General features: G+C 38.0%; 1 protein-coding gene across 2 annotated transcripts in view; it reads left to right on the plus strand.

Moving 5' to 3' along the window:
• KIF20B (kinesin family member 20B) overlaps positions 1–18,745 on the plus strand; it is a 76,128-nt gene that overhangs the window by 28,146 nt on the left and 29,237 nt on the right. For both annotated transcript variants that reach the window (XM_075130949.1, XM_048858422.2), the window contains exons 15-20: positions 782–932; positions 2,027–2,252; positions 5,959–6,020; positions 7,862–7,981; positions 10,866–11,031; positions 14,767–15,985. In XM_075130949.1, the coding sequence (XP_074987050.1) occupies positions 782–932; positions 2,027–2,252; positions 5,959–6,020; positions 7,862–7,981; positions 10,866–11,031; positions 14,767–15,985 (1,944 nt within the window). The remainder of the gene's footprint in view (positions 1–781; positions 933–2,026; positions 2,253–5,958; positions 6,021–7,861; positions 7,982–10,865; positions 11,032–14,766; positions 15,986–18,745) is intronic.

An 18,745-nucleotide genomic window follows, 5' to 3' on the forward strand; every position in this document is an offset into this window, starting at 1 on the left:
GTATTGACTGACTTAAATCACTGAAAGACGAGAACACTGAAAGACAAATGACAATTCTGAAGTCCCAACATCTCTCAAGCTACCAAGGCAAAAAATCAATGCCCTCTTGTTGGGAAGATGATGCATATGTTTTCAGTGGCTTTAGCCATAAAGTTCTAGCTACAGTTGCCTGTTGCACTGTCTACTAAAATTACAGGAAGAAAACCTGTTGCAAATGTACTCTAGTTGATGATGGTCCAATATAAATGCTTTCCAGAACAATAAAATGTTTCAATTCTAGAAGTCTTGAACTAAGTAATAAGACTTTGACATGATTTGGGATAGACTTTGGACATCTGTAAATTCCAATCCCTGTATCAACTGCAGATATGTTCCGTGCAAGAGGAGGACATAGGAGCGCACTACCATGCTATAAGTAGTTTTGGTATGTGAGGCTCAAAAGCTGCTTGAATGGAAATCCTGATGAAACATATACACAAACTTAGTGTACAGCTTACCTTTAGTAAGATGCACAATTCAGACAACCTTGTGAAATCCTTGATCTGTAGAAATAGTTTTCATAATTTTTAGTTACTGAACTCTTTCTGAAGACAAGGCTAATATACACTCGTGAAGTTTGTTAGAAAGAGCAGCTGTAACTTAAAATTAACTCAGTTCACAAAATGAACAAGGATGGGAGAATACCCAGGTTCTAACAGTCGGTGTCAGAGACGCACTATTATTCTTTTGTTCGTTTAAAAAAAAAAAAGTAATTTCTAGTGTTAGAACTCTTTGAATACAGGCAATGTCTTTCTCATGAACGAGAGTTGCTGGAAAAAGCTTCTGAACAACGCTTGGAAATCTACAAGGATTTGGTAAATGAATGTGCCAAAAACCTGGATGAAGAACAGGAGATAAAGGATTCCCATTGTAATGAAAGAGCTGCAATGCTGGTAATTTCCCCCCTACATATTGTTGAAGAATCTGGCTTTGTACTATTACCTAACCTACCGTTAAGGGATGAGCACTTCTCATGGTTGGGTATTAATGTAAACTGACTCCAGATGCCAAGGAATTGATGTAGTGTGACATCAAGAATCCTTGTTCCAAGAAGGGTAGACCTTATTTCTTATTAAATTAGATGTCATTACCTTTTAGCTTGTCATTAAAGAACTCTCAAGATCTATTTTGGGCATTTTTCAAGGGATGAAAATTTAGATGTGTACTATAAGATGACAAGTAAGTAGTTCAGGTTCTCAAATTTGGGCTTTGTGCACTAAAAAGATGGATGCACTTATAGTAGAATCTAATATAAATTTAACTTTGTTTAACTTCAGTGATGTATCTATTACAGGTGACTTTAGGCTCCTATAAACATATTCAGTGAGAGGAGCCTAAACATCTTTTCAAAAAGGAGTTGTGTACACATCTCAAGCAATGGGAGTAGCATATACATCAAAGGCATAATTAGGCCCTGGTGCTTGTTTTTGGCACAAGACAGGATATTGCAGCTTTGTCATCCTATTTGAACCTCTGCTTCCCCTTATTCTTCATCTTAATTTTTAAAAAGCTGCGTCTTTAACTCTTCTATTTTACCTTTACAAAAATATATTTCCAGACTCTAGTTAATAACAATTCAGAAATTGACACAGACTGTTTACTTGATGTGTGTTTATACTCCACATTCTCCCAACTCAAGATATAATACTTTGTGGTTTGTGGGCAAAATTCTGCTGTTACTTGGGTTTATATCCATATAATAGAGAAAATTTTACCCTTGTTTGTAAGTGCTGTAAAAAAAGAGAGAGGCAGATATTATCCCCAAAGTGCAAGATGGCATCAGTCAGGATTAAAATCTGGGAATTCCTAGGTTTTATCCTTCCCTTTCTTGGACAAATTCATTAAGTTGTTCAACTGTCCATAGAAAAGATGTCTATACTAAGATTTGTCTAAGAGAATTTAGAATTCTCTTATAGCTGATACAAGCTATTTTAGCAATTTAGGCCATTGCTAAATAACCATAAAGCACTTTTCACTTCCTTTCTAGGAAGGAGGCAATAATGTAGCTCCTGAGAACTGTATTGATCTTGAGGGCATTATTAATTTTCTGCAAGATGATGTCACTGATATTAAGAAGCAGGCAGAAGAAGCTCACAGGTATATTGTATCCCTAGAAGACCCACAGGAAGCTATTGCTTGGCTTGAACAAAAACTGGGAAAAGTTACTGTTGAGCTAAGTAAAACCAAAGAAGAGCTGACACAGAGAACTAAAGGTGAGTGGGGTAAAATAAGAGTGATTCTGAACTAATGCCGACTTAGAAAATGTGTTAAATTCTAATGAATAAAGTGGACTGGATATCTTAACCTGCTTAAGTTTAATATTTACTACAAAGTATTTACCATCTGCTCATAATGTGATCTTTCTAGTTGATCAAATTGGATGTTGCCTTTATTTTTATTTTATTTTAAGCTCAACTAAACCACCAATCTTATTTAAAAATTATAGAACAGTTCAGTTATTACTTAATTTGAAAAGATGCAGCCTTATTCGAGTTAAAATGTAATCTTCTAACTTTAGGATGATTTTTTTAATTGACTCTTATTGATTTTACATTTTTAAGAGCATGCACAGCATATATTCTAATAACTGAAATTACTGTATTTTACAGGTAACCTTTCACTGAAGTTTGATCTCACAAGAGAACTAGTGCCTTTCAATATAACTATAGTAGAATTCTCAAAGTATGAATCCAGTTGCATAGACTTTTACTCCAGAAAATCTAGTGGGTTTTAAATTTATCACATTGAGTTTTTTTTCAACTTGTCATTTAAAGTAATTACTTGACCACAAAATATTTGAGGGGATTTTTGTCTTCTCTGAAATGGGCTCTAATTTTAGTCTGAATGGAAAAAAATTACTTCACCCCCTTCCCCAACACCCCCCCCCCCAAAAAAAAAAAAAAAAAGGCAGCTTAAGTACATGCCTGCTGTTGAGGAAACAAAACTGTCTAAAGTTTTAGAGGAAAAATGGTAATGGGTGGAGTGACTGGCTAGTGGGTGGAATCAACTCACTGAATGCCGAAGACATGGAGTTTATAAACTATTAGGGGGGAATTGATTTGCTAAATTCTAGAAACTTCTGGAATGTATGTAGGGCATATATTAACGATAAATCTAGTTAGCTTATCTTTCAGTTCTTAGTGTGAATTCACTACTTTCTCATTCTAACTAGTAAATATGAAAGCTGTTGATTATATGCTGGAAACAATGATTAATATTTAATGATTACTAAATATCAGTGTGTGAACTACTAATTCAACATGCCTAAAGTTGAAAGTGATTGGAAACACGTGATTACGTAGCCATAAACAATGCAAATACTATTCTTCAAAATAAAACATTTGAAACAAATACCTGTCAGCAAGTATGTCTGTAACAATACAGACGACAACAAAAATTTCAGGAAATGTTTTTGACAAATAGGTTCCTTACTGGGCATATTCATACAGAACTCATGAGTAGTAATTCAGTTAAACTATAATACAGAACCATATTTCCCGCACCCCTCAGAAGCAGTGCAAAGGCTTGATAGAGTCAGGGTTAATGGAGGAGCTGAGGGAGAGAGAAATAAATTGCTGGGAAGGAGTCTGGGTGCTAACTTGAAAGGTTGTTGAGTATGGGTGGGAAAAGTATGGAACAGATTTTTTTTGAGGGGGCGGGAGGGATTGTTAGGGAACATTTTCATGCAGACCCTGGCTGACCCCTACCCTGTCCCATTCAGTCAGGCACATCTGCCCTGTCCCCATGTGTTTCTGCACCCTCATGTGTCCTTGTACTCCCTGTCGACGTGTCCCTCCACCTCCACTCTCACCCCTGCCCCTATGTAGCTCTGCACCCCTTCCCATTAGCATGTAGTCCTATACCTCGCTCTCCCCATATGGCCCTGTGCCTTCACTCCCATTCAGCTCCTGCCCCAGTCTGTCCTCTCCCACTAGCCCTTATGAGCCCCTGTCTGACTCCCAGCACCCCACGCTGTCTGTCTCCCCATAGCTCCTGCCCTGGCCCATTGCGAAGAAGGCAAGCTCTTCCTCTTCCCTCGCTGGCTAGGAGCTGCTGTTTTTTTCTATCGCCACAGCTCCCTCTGATGGGCAAAAGGCAGAACTGCAGCAACACTTCAGCAGAAGGGTTTTTTCTGTGCAAAAAATTTAGTGTGCAGCTCATTAATTATGCATGCGCAGTAGCGCAGAATTCCCCCCAGAGTATAATAATGGCTACAAGCATACCGCAAAAAGAACTAAGTAGACTGCACCCTATTAATTCTGTGTCTGAAAAGAAAATCATAGAATATTGTGTCCAAGTTGCTGAAGATGCTATCCATGATACAGAGGAAGTACTTAGTACTCTGCCACTTGCTCAGACGACTAAAATTAAAACTCAGAGGAGGTGCAATCCTCCTAAACTGATGACCGATGCTAGTTCAGCACCATATCTAAAACTTGCTAATGTAACACTTGGCACAGTCCTAAAGCATCTTGTGGAGCTTCAGTTTTTTTCTTTTTGCAACAATCAGTTTCTTGGTTGGTTGGCTGGAGGTTGTGTTTACATATGAATGCCCTGTCCAGGATGCTACCTGATGTACTGAGGTTTCACTGAGCCTGGCTGCTCCACTAGCCTGGGCTCCCTCTCCCTGTTTTGCAGAATCAGGCTCTCCGGCCTCGAGCAGCGCGCGCACACACACACACACACACACACACACACACACACACAGAGGTAGGGATGCACCAGCTGTAGAATTGTAAACCCTGACATGACGCACCTTCCCACTAACACTCAGAACCTTCAGGAGGACTTTCTACATTTACCTCCAACTACTGTAAATTCTAAATCTTGCAATGAGCATCAAGAGGACTCTATCAGCGTAGAATAGCATTTTTTTCCAAATAGGCTCACTCTGCAGAGGTACTAAACGTTAAAAACCAAAGGCTACGTTGTAAACTTAATTAAAAAAAATGGAATCACACTAAGGAGGGAGGAGATTGGAGAAGTTTTATAAAAACCTTTCCGTTGTTTAGTCAACCTGATCAATCAAGATAGAAAAGCTGAGCTGTGAGGAAGAGGGTGAAAAGACTTTGGTTTTAATATTGAGGTGGTTCTTTCTCTTACAACATTTTAAAATTGTGGATTCAGATATCTCCCCTAAAATCTCTGCTTGTGAAGGAGCTTGTGTTCCTGTTGGTTGCATCAAAATAGAGGAAATATGTGAAAATTTATAACTGTCCTTAAAAAGAGGTGTGGGGAGGGGGTAACAAACCTCCATTCCTGTCTAGCTTGCATTGGTCATGTATTTGCAGCACACCTGGAATGATTGAAACTTTCCTAACAGGTTAGAGGCTGGAAAAACAAATAAGCAAGCAAATCAGTATCTCAGGACATACACATGAGTAGTGGGCTTATCTAAGCTGACTCCAGACTCTCTTATTGTGACCTATTTCCGGAACTGAAAGGGGGGTGTGTGTGTGTGTGTGTGAGAGAGAGAGACATACATCTGGATTTCCTTCACTTACCCACTTGTGGGCTTGGTGGCCTTTTTCTTGGCGGAGGGGTAGCTTTCCTATATTGGGAGTGGAAAAAAATCACAGTCCTCCTTTAATGTATTAAGGTCTCTAATATTAAAGTTATTGTTCTGAGCAAGACTCGAGCAGGCTTACAGGAAGAAGCCACCCATTTGCTTAAAGTGCAATTATTTGGATCATTTTGGTTGAAATATATGCATTTATTTTTCCAAACTATTTAAATTACTCCTTTGAAAATCAAAAAATATTTTTGACTGCTAAATCAAACTGGGGGGAATAGTCTCGATGTATCTCAAATATTGGCAAATGACTAAAACCTTTTTATAGAAAGACTTTGCCAATTTACTGAATGAACTACTAGTTTGCAATCTATGTAATGCAAACCAGTTTCTCTATTTGATTACAGAGATTGAAATGCAAGTGATTAAATTAAGTGAATCTGCTCAACAACTTGAAGAAGCTACTGAGGTAACTCTTAAAGAGAAATAAATTCACTGAAACTTATATCTGCTTTAATTATTCATACAAAATTACAATAGCTTAATGTCTAATTTCATAGTGTGCTTAACTGAATAGACCTAGCACTATTATGGTTTGTTTTTCATTGTGTGTTTGAGTGCAAACGATTTGGAGTCATGTTATAATTAGGGCTTTCAAGAGATTAAAAAATTTAATCACAATTAATTGCATTGTTAGACAGTAATATAATCCTATTTATGAAAACATCCAAAAATATTTATTACATTTTCAAATATATTGATTTCAATTACAACACAATACAAAGTGTACAGTGCTCACTTTATATTTATTTTGGATTACAAGTATTTGCACTGTGAAAAAATATATATATTTTTCAATTTCACCTAATACAAGTACTGTAATGCAATCTCTTTATCATGAAAGTTGAACTTACAAATGCAGAATTATGTACAAAAAAACCTGCATTCAGAAATAAAACAATTTAAAATTTTAGAGCCTACAGGACCACTCAGTCCTACCTCTTTGTTCAGCCAATCGCTCAAACTTTGTTTACATTTGTAGGAGATAATGCTGCCTGCTTCTTGTTTACAGTGTCACCTGAGAGTGAGAATAGGCGTTCTCATGGCACTGTTGTAGCTAGTGTTGCAAGATATTTATGTGCCAGATGCGCTAAAAATTCATCTGTCCCTTCATTCTTCAACTACCATTCCAGGGGACATGCATCCACGCGGAAAACTGGTTCTGCTCGATAACCATCCAAAGCAGTGTGGATCGACGCATGTTCATTTTCATTATCTGAGTCAGATGCCACCAGCAGAAGGTTGATTTTCTTTTTTGGTGGTTCAGGTTCTGTAGTTTCCACAAAGGAATGTTGCTCTTTTGAGACTTCTGAAAGCATGCTCCACACCTCGTTCCTCTCAGATTTTTGTAAGGCAGTTCAGATTCTTAAACCTTGGGTTGAGTTCTGTAGCTATCTTTAGAAATTTCACATTGGTACCTTACTTGCGTTTTGTCAGCTCTGCAGTGGAAGTGTTCTTAAAATGAACAACATGTGCTGGGTCATCATCCGAGATTGCTATAACATGAAATATATGGGCAGAATGCGGGGAAAAACAGAGCCGGAGATCTACAATTCTCCCCCAAGGAGTTGTCACAAATTAATTAACACATTATATTTGTAACGAGCATCAGGAAGCATGACCTCTGGAATGGTGGCCAAAGCATGAAGGGGCATACGAAGGTTTAACGTATCTCACATGTAAATACCTTGCAAGGCTGGCTACAAAAGTGCCATGCAAAAGCGTTCTTGTTTTCTGGTGACATTGTAAATAAGAAGGCGGCAGCATTATTTCCTTTAAATTTAAACAAACTTGTTTGTCTTAGCGATTGGCTGAACAAGAAGTTGGACTGAGTGAACTTGTAGGCTCTGATGTTTTACATTGTGGTGTTTTTGAGTGCAGTTATGTAACAAAAAATCTACATTTGTAAATTGCACTTTCACGACGAAGATTGCACTATGGTACTTGTTTGAGGTTAATTTAAAAATACTATTTTTACAGTGCAAATATTTTTAATAAAAATAATATATACTTTGATTTCAGTTAAAACACAAAATACAATATATATGAAAATGTAGAAGAACATCCAAAATGCTTAATAAATTTAAGTTGGTATTCTATTGTTTAACAGTGTGATTTAAAAACTGCGATTAATCATGATTAATTTTTGAGTTAATCATGTGAGTTAACTGTGATTAATCGACAGCCTGAGTTACAACGCGTTCCTGTTATCTAAAACCTAGTAAAAATGTAACTTTTCTCATCTCAAAGAAAATGACGACACAGAATAAGCGGATTCAAGAGCTAATAAACATTGTGGAGCAAAAAGATGATGTTATAAGTAGACTAAAGGACCTAATATCCCATTTAGAAACTACAGTAAAAGACTACGTAAGTTTTCAGCTCTTCATTTCTTAAAATGTACAAAACTTACTTTGATTTTTTTAATGCTCGTAATAACTGGTTAAGAGATGGGAAACAGGGTAGGAAAAAATGATCAGCCCTCAAAATGGAGAGTGGTAAATAGCGGTGTCCCCCAAGGATCTGTAGTGGGCCCAGTGCTATTCAACATATCCATAAAGTGTCTGGAGAAAGGAGGACAAACGGTGAGGTGGCAATGTTTGCAGACAACTTTTTTTTTTTTTTTTTTTACTCAAGATAGTTAACTCTTCACAATCTGCTTTGGACTTACAAAGGGATCTCACAAAACCTGGTGACTGGGCACCAAAATGGCAGATAAAATTCAGTGTTGATAAATGTAAAGTAATGCACGCTGGAAAACATAATCCTAACTACAAAATGATGGGATCTAAATTAGCTCTTACCACTCAGGAAAGAGATTTAGGAGTCACTGAGCGGATGTTTTCAATGTCCAGCGGCAGTCATAAAAGCTGACAGTCTTAGGTGCCATTAGGAAAGGGATAGATAAGACTGTAAATATCCTAATGCCACTATATAAATCTATGAATACTGAGTGCAGTTCTGGTTGCTCAATCCTAAAAAAGATGTATTGGAAATGGAAAATGTACAAAGAAGGGCAACAAAAATGATGAGGGATATGGAAGAGCTTTCATATCAGGAGAGATTAAAAAGATTGGGACTGGTCAATTTAGAAAAAAGACAAATAAGAGGGGATATGATAGAGGTCTATAAAATCACAAATGGTATGGAGAAAGTGAGTAGTGAAGTTATTTACCCCTTCACATAACACACAAACCAAGCACCCAGTGAAAGTAATAAGTGATAAGCTTAAAACAAAAGGAAGTATTTCTTCACACAACGTAGAGTCAACTTGTGGAACTTGTTACCAGGGGATGTTATGAAGGCCAAAAATATAACTGGCTTCAAAACAGAATTACATAAGTTCATAGAGGATAGGTCCATCAACGGCTATTAGCCAAGGTGGTCAAGGGAAAGGTCTGTGGAGTGGCCATTTTATTTGGGAGACTGAATCTATAGTTGAAGATGGAAAGAAGTTGTGGGCAGGAGGCTAGAGTTATGACATGAAAGTTAGAATAAATGGGAGACTGAAATAAAGAAATAAAGCCTTGGGAGGGGAGGGGGAGCAGTAGATTATTTAAAGGAGACTTTTTAGTGAGCAATTCAGAGGAGAAAGCACATAGCAGGAAATGAGTTGGAGACAGACAGAAAGCAGCAGCCCCCAACACCATCTCTGTGGTTCTTTTTCATTATGGTGTGGAGGAGAAGGAACAGTAATAGAGACATTGTTGCACTGTGAGCCAAGTTTCAGTGGGGGCATGAAGGTGGAGGAAGCAGGAGAAGAGAGGTCAGAAATTTTTGGAGACAAAGCAGGTATTCCAGAGCTATCCTGATCACCATCCAGTCATTCTTTTCTTCCCTGCCTTTGACATGGTTGACTGACTTAGTAGCGATGTACAATGGTTGTAACCACTGAAAACCTTTGGGATGGTATGGGCCTATAAGTACATTGGTGGTAGTGACTTAGGGTGTGCATCAAAGTCCAGTAAGTGTCAACCAGCCTGAAACAATCTTCTAGAGAAATACCATTTGCATGTAAAAATGATCTTATGTTTGCAGCTATGCATCCACTTTTTCTACTGATTTATTCCATACAGTACATTAGGGGATGCAAATTAACATTGACTTATCTTATTCCTGTCTTTCAGTTTGTCAATAGTGCAACCACTTTTGAGGGCTATACCTATACTCCAAAACTTCTTAGGATTACGCAAGATATGGCTCCTGTCATTTCCTCATTCTCCAATTAATTTCCCCAAAGCGAACTGTCCATACCATGCTTTCACACCTGGACAAATCTGCAGGTGTAGAACTACAAAAAATCCAAAAAGAACAAACCTTTAACTCTGTCCACCCGTCTTATTAAATAACATGGTAGTGCAGTGATTTTCAGACTTTTGTACTGGGGACCCCTTTAACATAGCAAGCCTCTGAGTGTGCCTGCTCACCCCCTTATAAATTAAAAACACTTTAATCTATTTTACACCATTATAAATGCTGGAGGCAAAGCGGGGTTTGGGGTGGAGGCTGACAGCTTATGACCCCCCACATCATAACCTTGCGACCCCTGAGGGGTCCCGAACCCCAGTTTGAGAACCCCTGTGGTAGTGTGACGATGAAGTGCTATAACCGCATGGCGTTTTTCATAGGTGTCTTGTGCTGTCTTATCTATCTGGCCAGCCTGGTCTTGTGCATGCAAAAACCTTAATCTTAATATTTTGGTCAAATTTATAGTCCATAGCAGAAATTAAAGCATTTGCCAACCTATCCTTTGGGCTTACTATTTATCATGGGCACTTCTAACCTAATTAGAAAGTACATCAAGTAGTGTTGATGGTAGGAAGAGTTAAGGCTGTTACTAAGAACTTTCACTTTTGAGAAGATGAGAAAAAGTATAAAAATTTTTTGGAAAAGTCACCCAAATGCTTTCCGTAGTTAGCAACAGTTTCTGTAGCTTTTGACATATATTACTGTTCTCTTGATGGAATACATAATCCCTCTGACTCATGCACATTATCTGTATTAGTGCTTTTTCTTTTCTTCCCCTTTGTGCTATGTTCTATACTCCAAAGCATTGTACACCTCTTTATTGCCCACAGAAAAAGCAATTTATAGCTGACTTTTTCTCCCCAACAAAAATCCTTGTAAGAAGATGTTAAATGGCTATTTATCTAATTATTTTGTTTTCATATTCAGCTGAGATTTATTGCTTGTAACATGGTTGGCTGCTTGTTTTGTATAATGGCATGAGGTAACTAATTTTATTTAAATGTAGGACAACACTGTAACTACTATTAAAAGACACATGGCAAACGAGAACAGCAATGGGAAAATAGAAGGCACTCAGTCTAGTGACAGTGTGAAGCATGTGCTGGATGTAGGAAGAAAACGCTGTTTTGAAAGTAAGCCTACCCAAGAGGAAGAGCCACCTACAAAGAAAGGTACCATTTCTACTGCAGCCGAACAGGGAGCCTTCCGAAAAAATCTGATTCCAATGCCAGAACAAAAGCAAAAACTCGCAATTCGTAAACTTTATCGTCTGAGGAGAAGAAAGTCAGCAACATTAAATGCTAAATGGAAGTAACTGTTTATTTTCATTGTCTTGTGTGTTGCCTCTAAATTCTTAAAATAAAAACTGCTTTTAGATGTCTTGCTTCCCCTTTGCTGTCTGCTAATACATTTGCAAATTCTGATGCAGAAAAGATATTTCTGTTAAAGTGGCCTTTGCCTACAACTGGCATGTTTAACTACTGTTTTTTCTGCCAAGCTTGCTGTTAACCTTCTTAAACATTCTTACCATTTTCCTGCCTGAGCTCTTTTTAGAACTGTCTGAAGAAGTGTCAATGCGGTCTATGATTCATTCTGTCATATTGTATGTAGATGCTGTACACACTTCAGTGCAAGGTATTTCATTAGATCAGTGTATAGAAACATGTAAATGCTGCATGCTAAAACTTATATATAATACGCAAAGCTGACAATGGTAAAACTCAAATTCATTTGGGATCCAGTGTTTCTCATAAACCTCTCTTTACTGGTAGAAACTGCATTAAGTAGGCATTCTAGTCATGTATGGCATGCGTCTACATAGCTGTTCAGTGTCTGCAGCTTTGAAATCTCCCTGCTCTCCTTGCTTGAACTGTGAGCTTGCTTGGCCTCTGACTGCCAAGGATCATGTAGGTGCCCCAGAAGCTAAGGGGCCTCTAATAGGTGCAGCATCTATGCAATCTGAGTGGGGGTTGCAGATGGGAATATGTTGACCCAAACAAGAATCCAGGAAAGGCAATGGGGCAGTCTAGAGGCTTTTTCCTCTCCTTCCCTCAAGTAAGGAGCTAAAGGCTCCCACAGTTAACAAGTGGAGATGGATTAAAGCTACCTAGACTCTGCTTTGGGATCAGAAATGCCACCTGGTGGTAAAATTGGAAGCAAAACATGGAGGTGCAGGTAGGCCAGCCCCCACCATGGGATTGAGAAGTAACAGCTGTTGAAGGGCACTTCCTTCAGTGCCATGTTAAACAAAGGAGGAGTGGTATAGCAAGTTCCATAGGTCTAGGACATAGCAGATAAGCAAGCTGCTGATGCTGCTTTCTCTAACGAGAAGAAACTGATATGCCTGTGAAGACCATCACACATGTTGGTTAGAGCCAACCTTGGGTCTGCATGGAACTGCCTTCTGGAGAAACCATGTACATGCCAACAGGGGAGAAGGTGATGACAAAATTAAGCAGACATTAAACCCCTTGTTATAGCAGACTGTGTCTGATACCTGCTCTAATCTTGGTATTCATGCCTAATGGCAGTTTGTAAATACTAATTTTTAGCACTGAACAGGAAACTAGATAGAATGCGAAGTGGTACATTAATGCTACTGTTTAAGTTGTAGAGTCAGGAAACGCAAACTTTTCAAAACATAAAACTTAGTCTTGGGTACTCTCTTTAAAGAGCGCTCGGTCAAATCTTAAAAGTCGATTGGTTGTCTCGAAAAAGTGTTCAGAGAATATTTGCTTCACATTAAGCTCATAACTCAAAAATGGCCACATGTATCTTCCTCAACTTTTGCTTAAAAAATCACCTTTTCACAGAGAGAATGTAAATTTTAGCAACCAAGACTTAGGGTGAAAAAGAAATTTCAGTTTTAACTATCCTTCAGCCTTTGGATGCATCCGATGAAGTGAGCTGTAGCTCACGAAAGCTTATGCTCAAATAAATTGGTTAGTCTAAGGTGCCACTAGTACTCCTTTTCCTTATAGTAAAAGAGAAAAATCGTAAAGTCTCTTCAGAAGTGGGCTGTCTATGTTGAAAGTCATGTACCCTATCACCGCAATATAAACAAAGTTCCCCAAATGATCTTAGCTGTCAATTGTAAAGCACCTAAAATATTTGGAACTGATTCTGGGCTTTCTCTAACCTACAAAACTCAGTCATACTATGGGTGTCAGAATACACCTTTTCTGTAATCCATTCCATTCACAGAACATAAGCCACATACACCTTTTCCTGCATCAGCAGCATGATTTTATTACATAACTTAATATAGAGAATACATGATGGCTTTTATATAAGTCTGTTTTGTGAGCCCCGTCAAGGAAAGAATGCTGGGTCTCAACAGGAAGCTGGCTATTTCCCTTTCCAATGTTTCTAATGTTGGTTTCTATCTACTGCTGGCTTATGAAGTCTGACTCTAAAGCCATGACACTTCTGTTAGTAAAGCTAGTGCTTGCTTATCCTATCCCTCATGCAGGAGTAATTTTTGGTGGGGTGGATTCTAAATTTATGGGGTAAAGGAGGAAATAGACATCCCCCCCCCCCCCCCGGAAGCTAGCTCGCTCTCGCCTTTTTTGTTTTGTTTTTCTGTTTTTTAAAAGGTGTCTGACTAAACTTATTACTCTATAATAAACCAGTCTTGGGTCAATGGACTATTTGCCATAGATATGTACAAAGAGTCATTACTTTATTAATGCTGCTTCAACTTAGCACATGGAAATTCCTTCCACCTCTGTGTGTCTACACACACTAATGCTAGTTCAGAAGTATCTCCTCAAGGTGTACTGCTGTAAATTTATAAAGTACTCTTATGATAGTTTGTGCAGTCTACCTACAACTTACTGTGTTTGCAAACTGCACCATTTTCTACACAGATTTTATATTCTGTAAAAACACACTTTTCCCTGCCAATTCCATATGTATTTGACCAGGGAACTACTCCCTAACACTGCATTATGTGTAGCTGCAGTAGAAAATTTTCCCAATTTTTCAGAAGTGATTCTAGCTGATGTCAATGGGAGTTGCAGTTTGCTCCATTGTTAGGGTTAATCAGCCTTAGCATAATAAAAACAATAACATTTTAAAGGTGGAGCTCAGACTGCGTGTGTGTTTTGAGAGCTCTTTGTACCCTTGAAGTTTTTTGAGGTCTCCAAACTCTCAACGTTTTGTCTTCAGGAGCATTTCTTCATACTTTTGTGAGGAAGGTAGTGCAGAAAATCAGTTTTACTTCTTTGGCTTCCTTTCTCTACTTCCCTCTGCACACACATTTGACTTCCCAATATACCTTCTCTTCTAACCCTTAAGCTGCCATTGTGTCAAATCAGAAGCAGATTTGGGAAGGAAAACCTTCAGCATATGGTGGAAAGGCATGAGGTGCCACTTACTTAAAGAAGCAGCGGACAGTTGCTTGTGGCAGAGGTGTGGACAGTTTACACAACCCAAGAAACTCCTGGTTTCTCTCTGCATCTGGCAGATGGGTGTATCTGTAGGATGTAAGATTGTTGGGCCAGCTAAGGTGTAAAATTGAGGATGGTTGAGTGTCAGGTAGTTATTTTTGTGCACTAGGCATCACAAAGTTTTACCATCACTGCAGCAGATTGGGAACCTGAACAGAGCACAAATCAGCGTCAAGCCATTCATGTTCTGGCTTACTGAAAGTCGAGACAATGTACACCCTGTCTGGAAGTCTAAGGAAGATACTATCTGTAGTACTATTCAAACATGTAGCTTCCAGGTTTTGGGATCACCTTTAAAGGCCAAACTTCAAAATATTGCGTAATGTGAGGATTTAAGGCTTACTAAACCAGCCAAAATCTCCCACAGAGTTTTGAAAGTTACTTCTTGATATGTATAATTTATTAATATTTTTGCTTTCAAGAGCAATACAGTGATACTTATTTTTCTTTTTATAGGGTCCATTAGAAGTGCAGGTAAAGGTGATGCAATAGAGCAAAAGAAAACTGAAGAAATGCAACAGAACCTTTTAGAAAAAGAGGCAGAAATATTAGCATTACAGGAAAGAAGTGAATCCCTAGACTGTCAATTAGCTATACTTAAAGAAAAACTTTCAAATGAAAAAAGGGAAAAAGAAGGGTTCAATAGACAGATGGCAAACTTGTGCCTGGAGCTATCTTCTTCAAAAGAAAGGGCTTCTGGTTTGAGTGAGGAGCTCCAGCAGTGTCAGGCTAGTTATGGGAAAATAGCTTCTGAATTAGACACACAGAAAGTTATAAATAAAGAGCAAGAAGAGAAGATTAAACAACTGACTACAGAGGTAGAAGCCTCTAGTCAGAATATTATAGTCAAAGTGTCACAAATAAAAGCAATGCAGACAAAGATAGATGAGTTGCATAAACTTGATTTAGAATCTCATATTGTAGATGTTGATCTGGTCAATCTAAAGGATTTTTTGGAAGATTCTCAAAAAGATAAACCAGGGAAAATTCAAATGCATTCCTTAAACACACAGTGCCAGACATCTAATATTGCAGATGTCAGGCGAGAGAGCTCTTTCCATTGCAGTATTGAGGGCATTTGGAAAGAGTGCAAGCAAATTATTAAGGCCTCCTCCCAAAAAAGTAATCAGATCCAAGAACTCCTTCAACAAATTGAAAATTTACAAAAGAGCATCAGTGAGGTTGGGAGTGAGAACAATCAACTAAAAGTACAATTGGATGACCTTACAAATCAGGGTAATTTGTCCATAAAGGAAAAGGAAAACCTTGTTAATCAGTTACAAGAACAATTACAGGAAAAAATCTGTGAGTCTGAAAAACGTGTGGCTGAAGATAGAAGTGCAATTACCCATCTTGAGAAACAAAGTGCCAGCCACAAGGAGAAAATAAAAGAGCTTGAATGCCTCTTGGAGGCTTATAGGGCTAAAGATGACAATGCAGCCAGGTTAGAACAAATACTTAAGGAAAAAGAATCTATCATTTTAAAGATGGAAATGGATATAAAAGACCTGGAAAAGAAATGTATGAATTCAGAAATAAAAGTCAAAGAATTAAATGATCAGGAAACAAAACTGAAGGAGGAAGTCATACAGTTGAAGGATAACTTGAAAACTACTGAACATTCACTTCAGGAAAAGGAGAGAGAAGAAGAAGAATCAAAAAAAGTTACAGAACAGTAAGTACAGCATTGAATAGACACTTGAGATGAAATCTAAGATGAGACTAGTTTGAATGTGCATCTGCTCAGTTCCAAATAACACTCAGATACTTATCCAGATTAAACTGCTAAGAAGTGGTTTAGATACTAAAATTTATCTTTGAAAATCATTTGTACACATTACTGGCTATTTTTTCTCTTTGTTTAATTGTATATCTTGATAATGTATAAAACCCAGTAAGTAAATTCCTACCTGTAGCATCAGTACATGGAAGGAAACATGAGTACAAATGTAGACATTGCAATTAAACTTGTCATTAACAGTAAAAGCAATCCATTTTACAAGGTAATACTTGTACCAGGTGTACTAACTTCTTTTTGATAGGGAACTATTTCTAACTTCTCCAAATTTTCTACAATGTACCTACCTTGTGTAGTAAATTAGGTTTTTGGGGTTGGGTTTTTTTTCCCCCCTCTAAAAGTCAGAGTAGAATATCTTCTCAGGTGGAGATTGTCTGTCTGATCAGGTTTTTTGCACTTTATCATAATGCATCTTTTTGCCATAATTATCAGTTATTTCTAACTAAATTATATCTCCACTAGTGAAATGGACATAGATGCTTAATGATTTTTCAGGCTAAGTAAATATGGTACAATCACGAGTATTTATTTTATTCACTTTATCCACCAGATTCAAATGTCTTCTAGAAAAGAGCTTGTGTTTAAGGGACTCTCAGAATATGAATAAGGGGAGCCTGGTATGTTTAGGGTCTCCTGCATCAGTTTGTTTAATGCCATACAGTGGAGTATAACCAATTATTGTATTAGTACACTTGTGTGCGATCTTTCAGTGAACTAAAGTAGTTCCTATGTTAAAATGGCCTTTACATTTGGAACTCTGTTAAATATTCATCTACCATTTACTACTTGTATGGAAACCAGAGGCAAGAAAAACTTTTATATAAACCTACCTGTTAGAAATCCTGATACTAGATAACCTTTTTGGAGTAGCAGGTGCAAATGTTGGAGCAGAAGCTTCATATACGGCAATCTTTTAAAGCAGATAACTTGACATGCGTCCAAAATATTAAAATGTTAATAGTTGTTATGTGATAACAGCAGTTTTTGGTAAACAGTTGGATAACTTGGTGATGGATGTAGTATGAAAACTTAAACAGGAAATGAGTGTAGGAGAGTGGAACCAGCCTGAAGCATAATTGCACTCCCTTTACCTGACCCTAGAGGAGGAGAATGAAGGTAAGACAAAATTATGCTAATCCTCAGATGGCTGAGGCAGTGGTGCTATTAGGAAGGCTTTGGAATGTTTGACCACTGGGAGGCTTTCACCGACAAAGGACTGTTCTTTCCCACCTGAGTAGGGAGGGAAATAGACTTCAGGGATGGAGGTCAGCACAACTGATTTAAAAGAGCTTTAAACTAGGAATCTGGGGGAGGTGGTTGGGAGATGCTCATGTAATCTCCACACCTGATTCTAATATTGACCAGGAGAAAAATCAAGAAAGAGACTATAGCAATGGAGAAAAGAACAGCAGTGTGTAGGAGAATGGACATTAAGAGGAAAGAGAGTTCTAATGAAGTTAACAGGTAGGCGATAGTGGCAGTAGAATGACTACCTAATCGGGTGAGGAATCTGGGTAAAGCCAAGCAGACAAAACTAAGATGTTTGTACACCAATGCAAGGAGCCTGGGTAACAAAATGGAGGAACTAGAACTACTGGTGCAGGAAGTGAACCCAAATATTATAGAGCTAACAGAAACATAGTGAAATAGTACTCATGACTGGAGTACAGGTATTGAAGGGTAGGTACTATTCAGGAAAGATTGAAATAATGTAAAGGTGGTGGAGTAGCATTGTATATTAATGATACAATTAATATACAAAAAAATTAGAAGTGATGGAATACATAAAGTAGTCTGTTTGGATCAAAATGACTTTGGGGAAGAAAGCTACCAGAGGCTCACCTGGGATAGTTTTTGGAGTATAGTACAGACCCCCAGGATCCAATCTGGATATGGGTAAAGCCATTCAAAAAATATTTTTAATGAAATAAATACTCCTGGGAATTGTGAGATTATGAGAATCTTTAACCTCCCAGATATAGATTCAAGAAAAAGTGCTATTAATAATAGTAGGGCCCAAATTTTCCTTGATGTGGTAGCTGACAGATTTCTTCCTCAGATAGTTGCCAAACCAACAAGAGTTGATGCCATTTTAGATATGGTATTGGTGAGTAGTGAGGACCTCATAGAAGATGGACAAGAAACTTGTAAAGGGGAGACTACAAGGGTCATACTGAAAGGTGAACTGTTAGGCTGGAGGGAGGTTACTAGAGGTGTTCCTCAGGGATCAGTCTTGGAACCAATCCTATTTAACAATTTTATTAATGACCTTTGTACAAAAAGTGGGAGTGTGCTAATAAAATTTTCAGATGACAAAGTTGGGAGGTCTTGCCAATATGGGGGAGGACCAGAATAGCATTCAAGAAGATCTGGATGACCTTGAAAACTAGAGTAATAGAAATTGGGTTAAATTTAATAGTTCAAAGTGTGTGGTCTTACACTTGGGGACTAACAACAATAAATTTTGCTATAAGCTTGGGACTTTCCAGTTGGAAGCTCCAGAGGAAGAGAGAGACCTGGGTGTATTGACTGATCACAGGATGACTGAGTCATCAATGCGATGTGACCATGAAAAAGGCTAATGCAATCCTAGGTCAGGTATTTCCAATGGAGCCAGGGAACTGCTAGTACCATTAT

This window comes from Caretta caretta, chromosome 7, assembly GCF_965140235.1.
Source record: "Caretta caretta isolate rCarCar2 chromosome 7, rCarCar1.hap1, whole genome shotgun sequence".
Taxonomy (NCBI): domain Eukaryota; kingdom Metazoa; phylum Chordata; order Testudines; family Cheloniidae; genus Caretta; species Caretta caretta.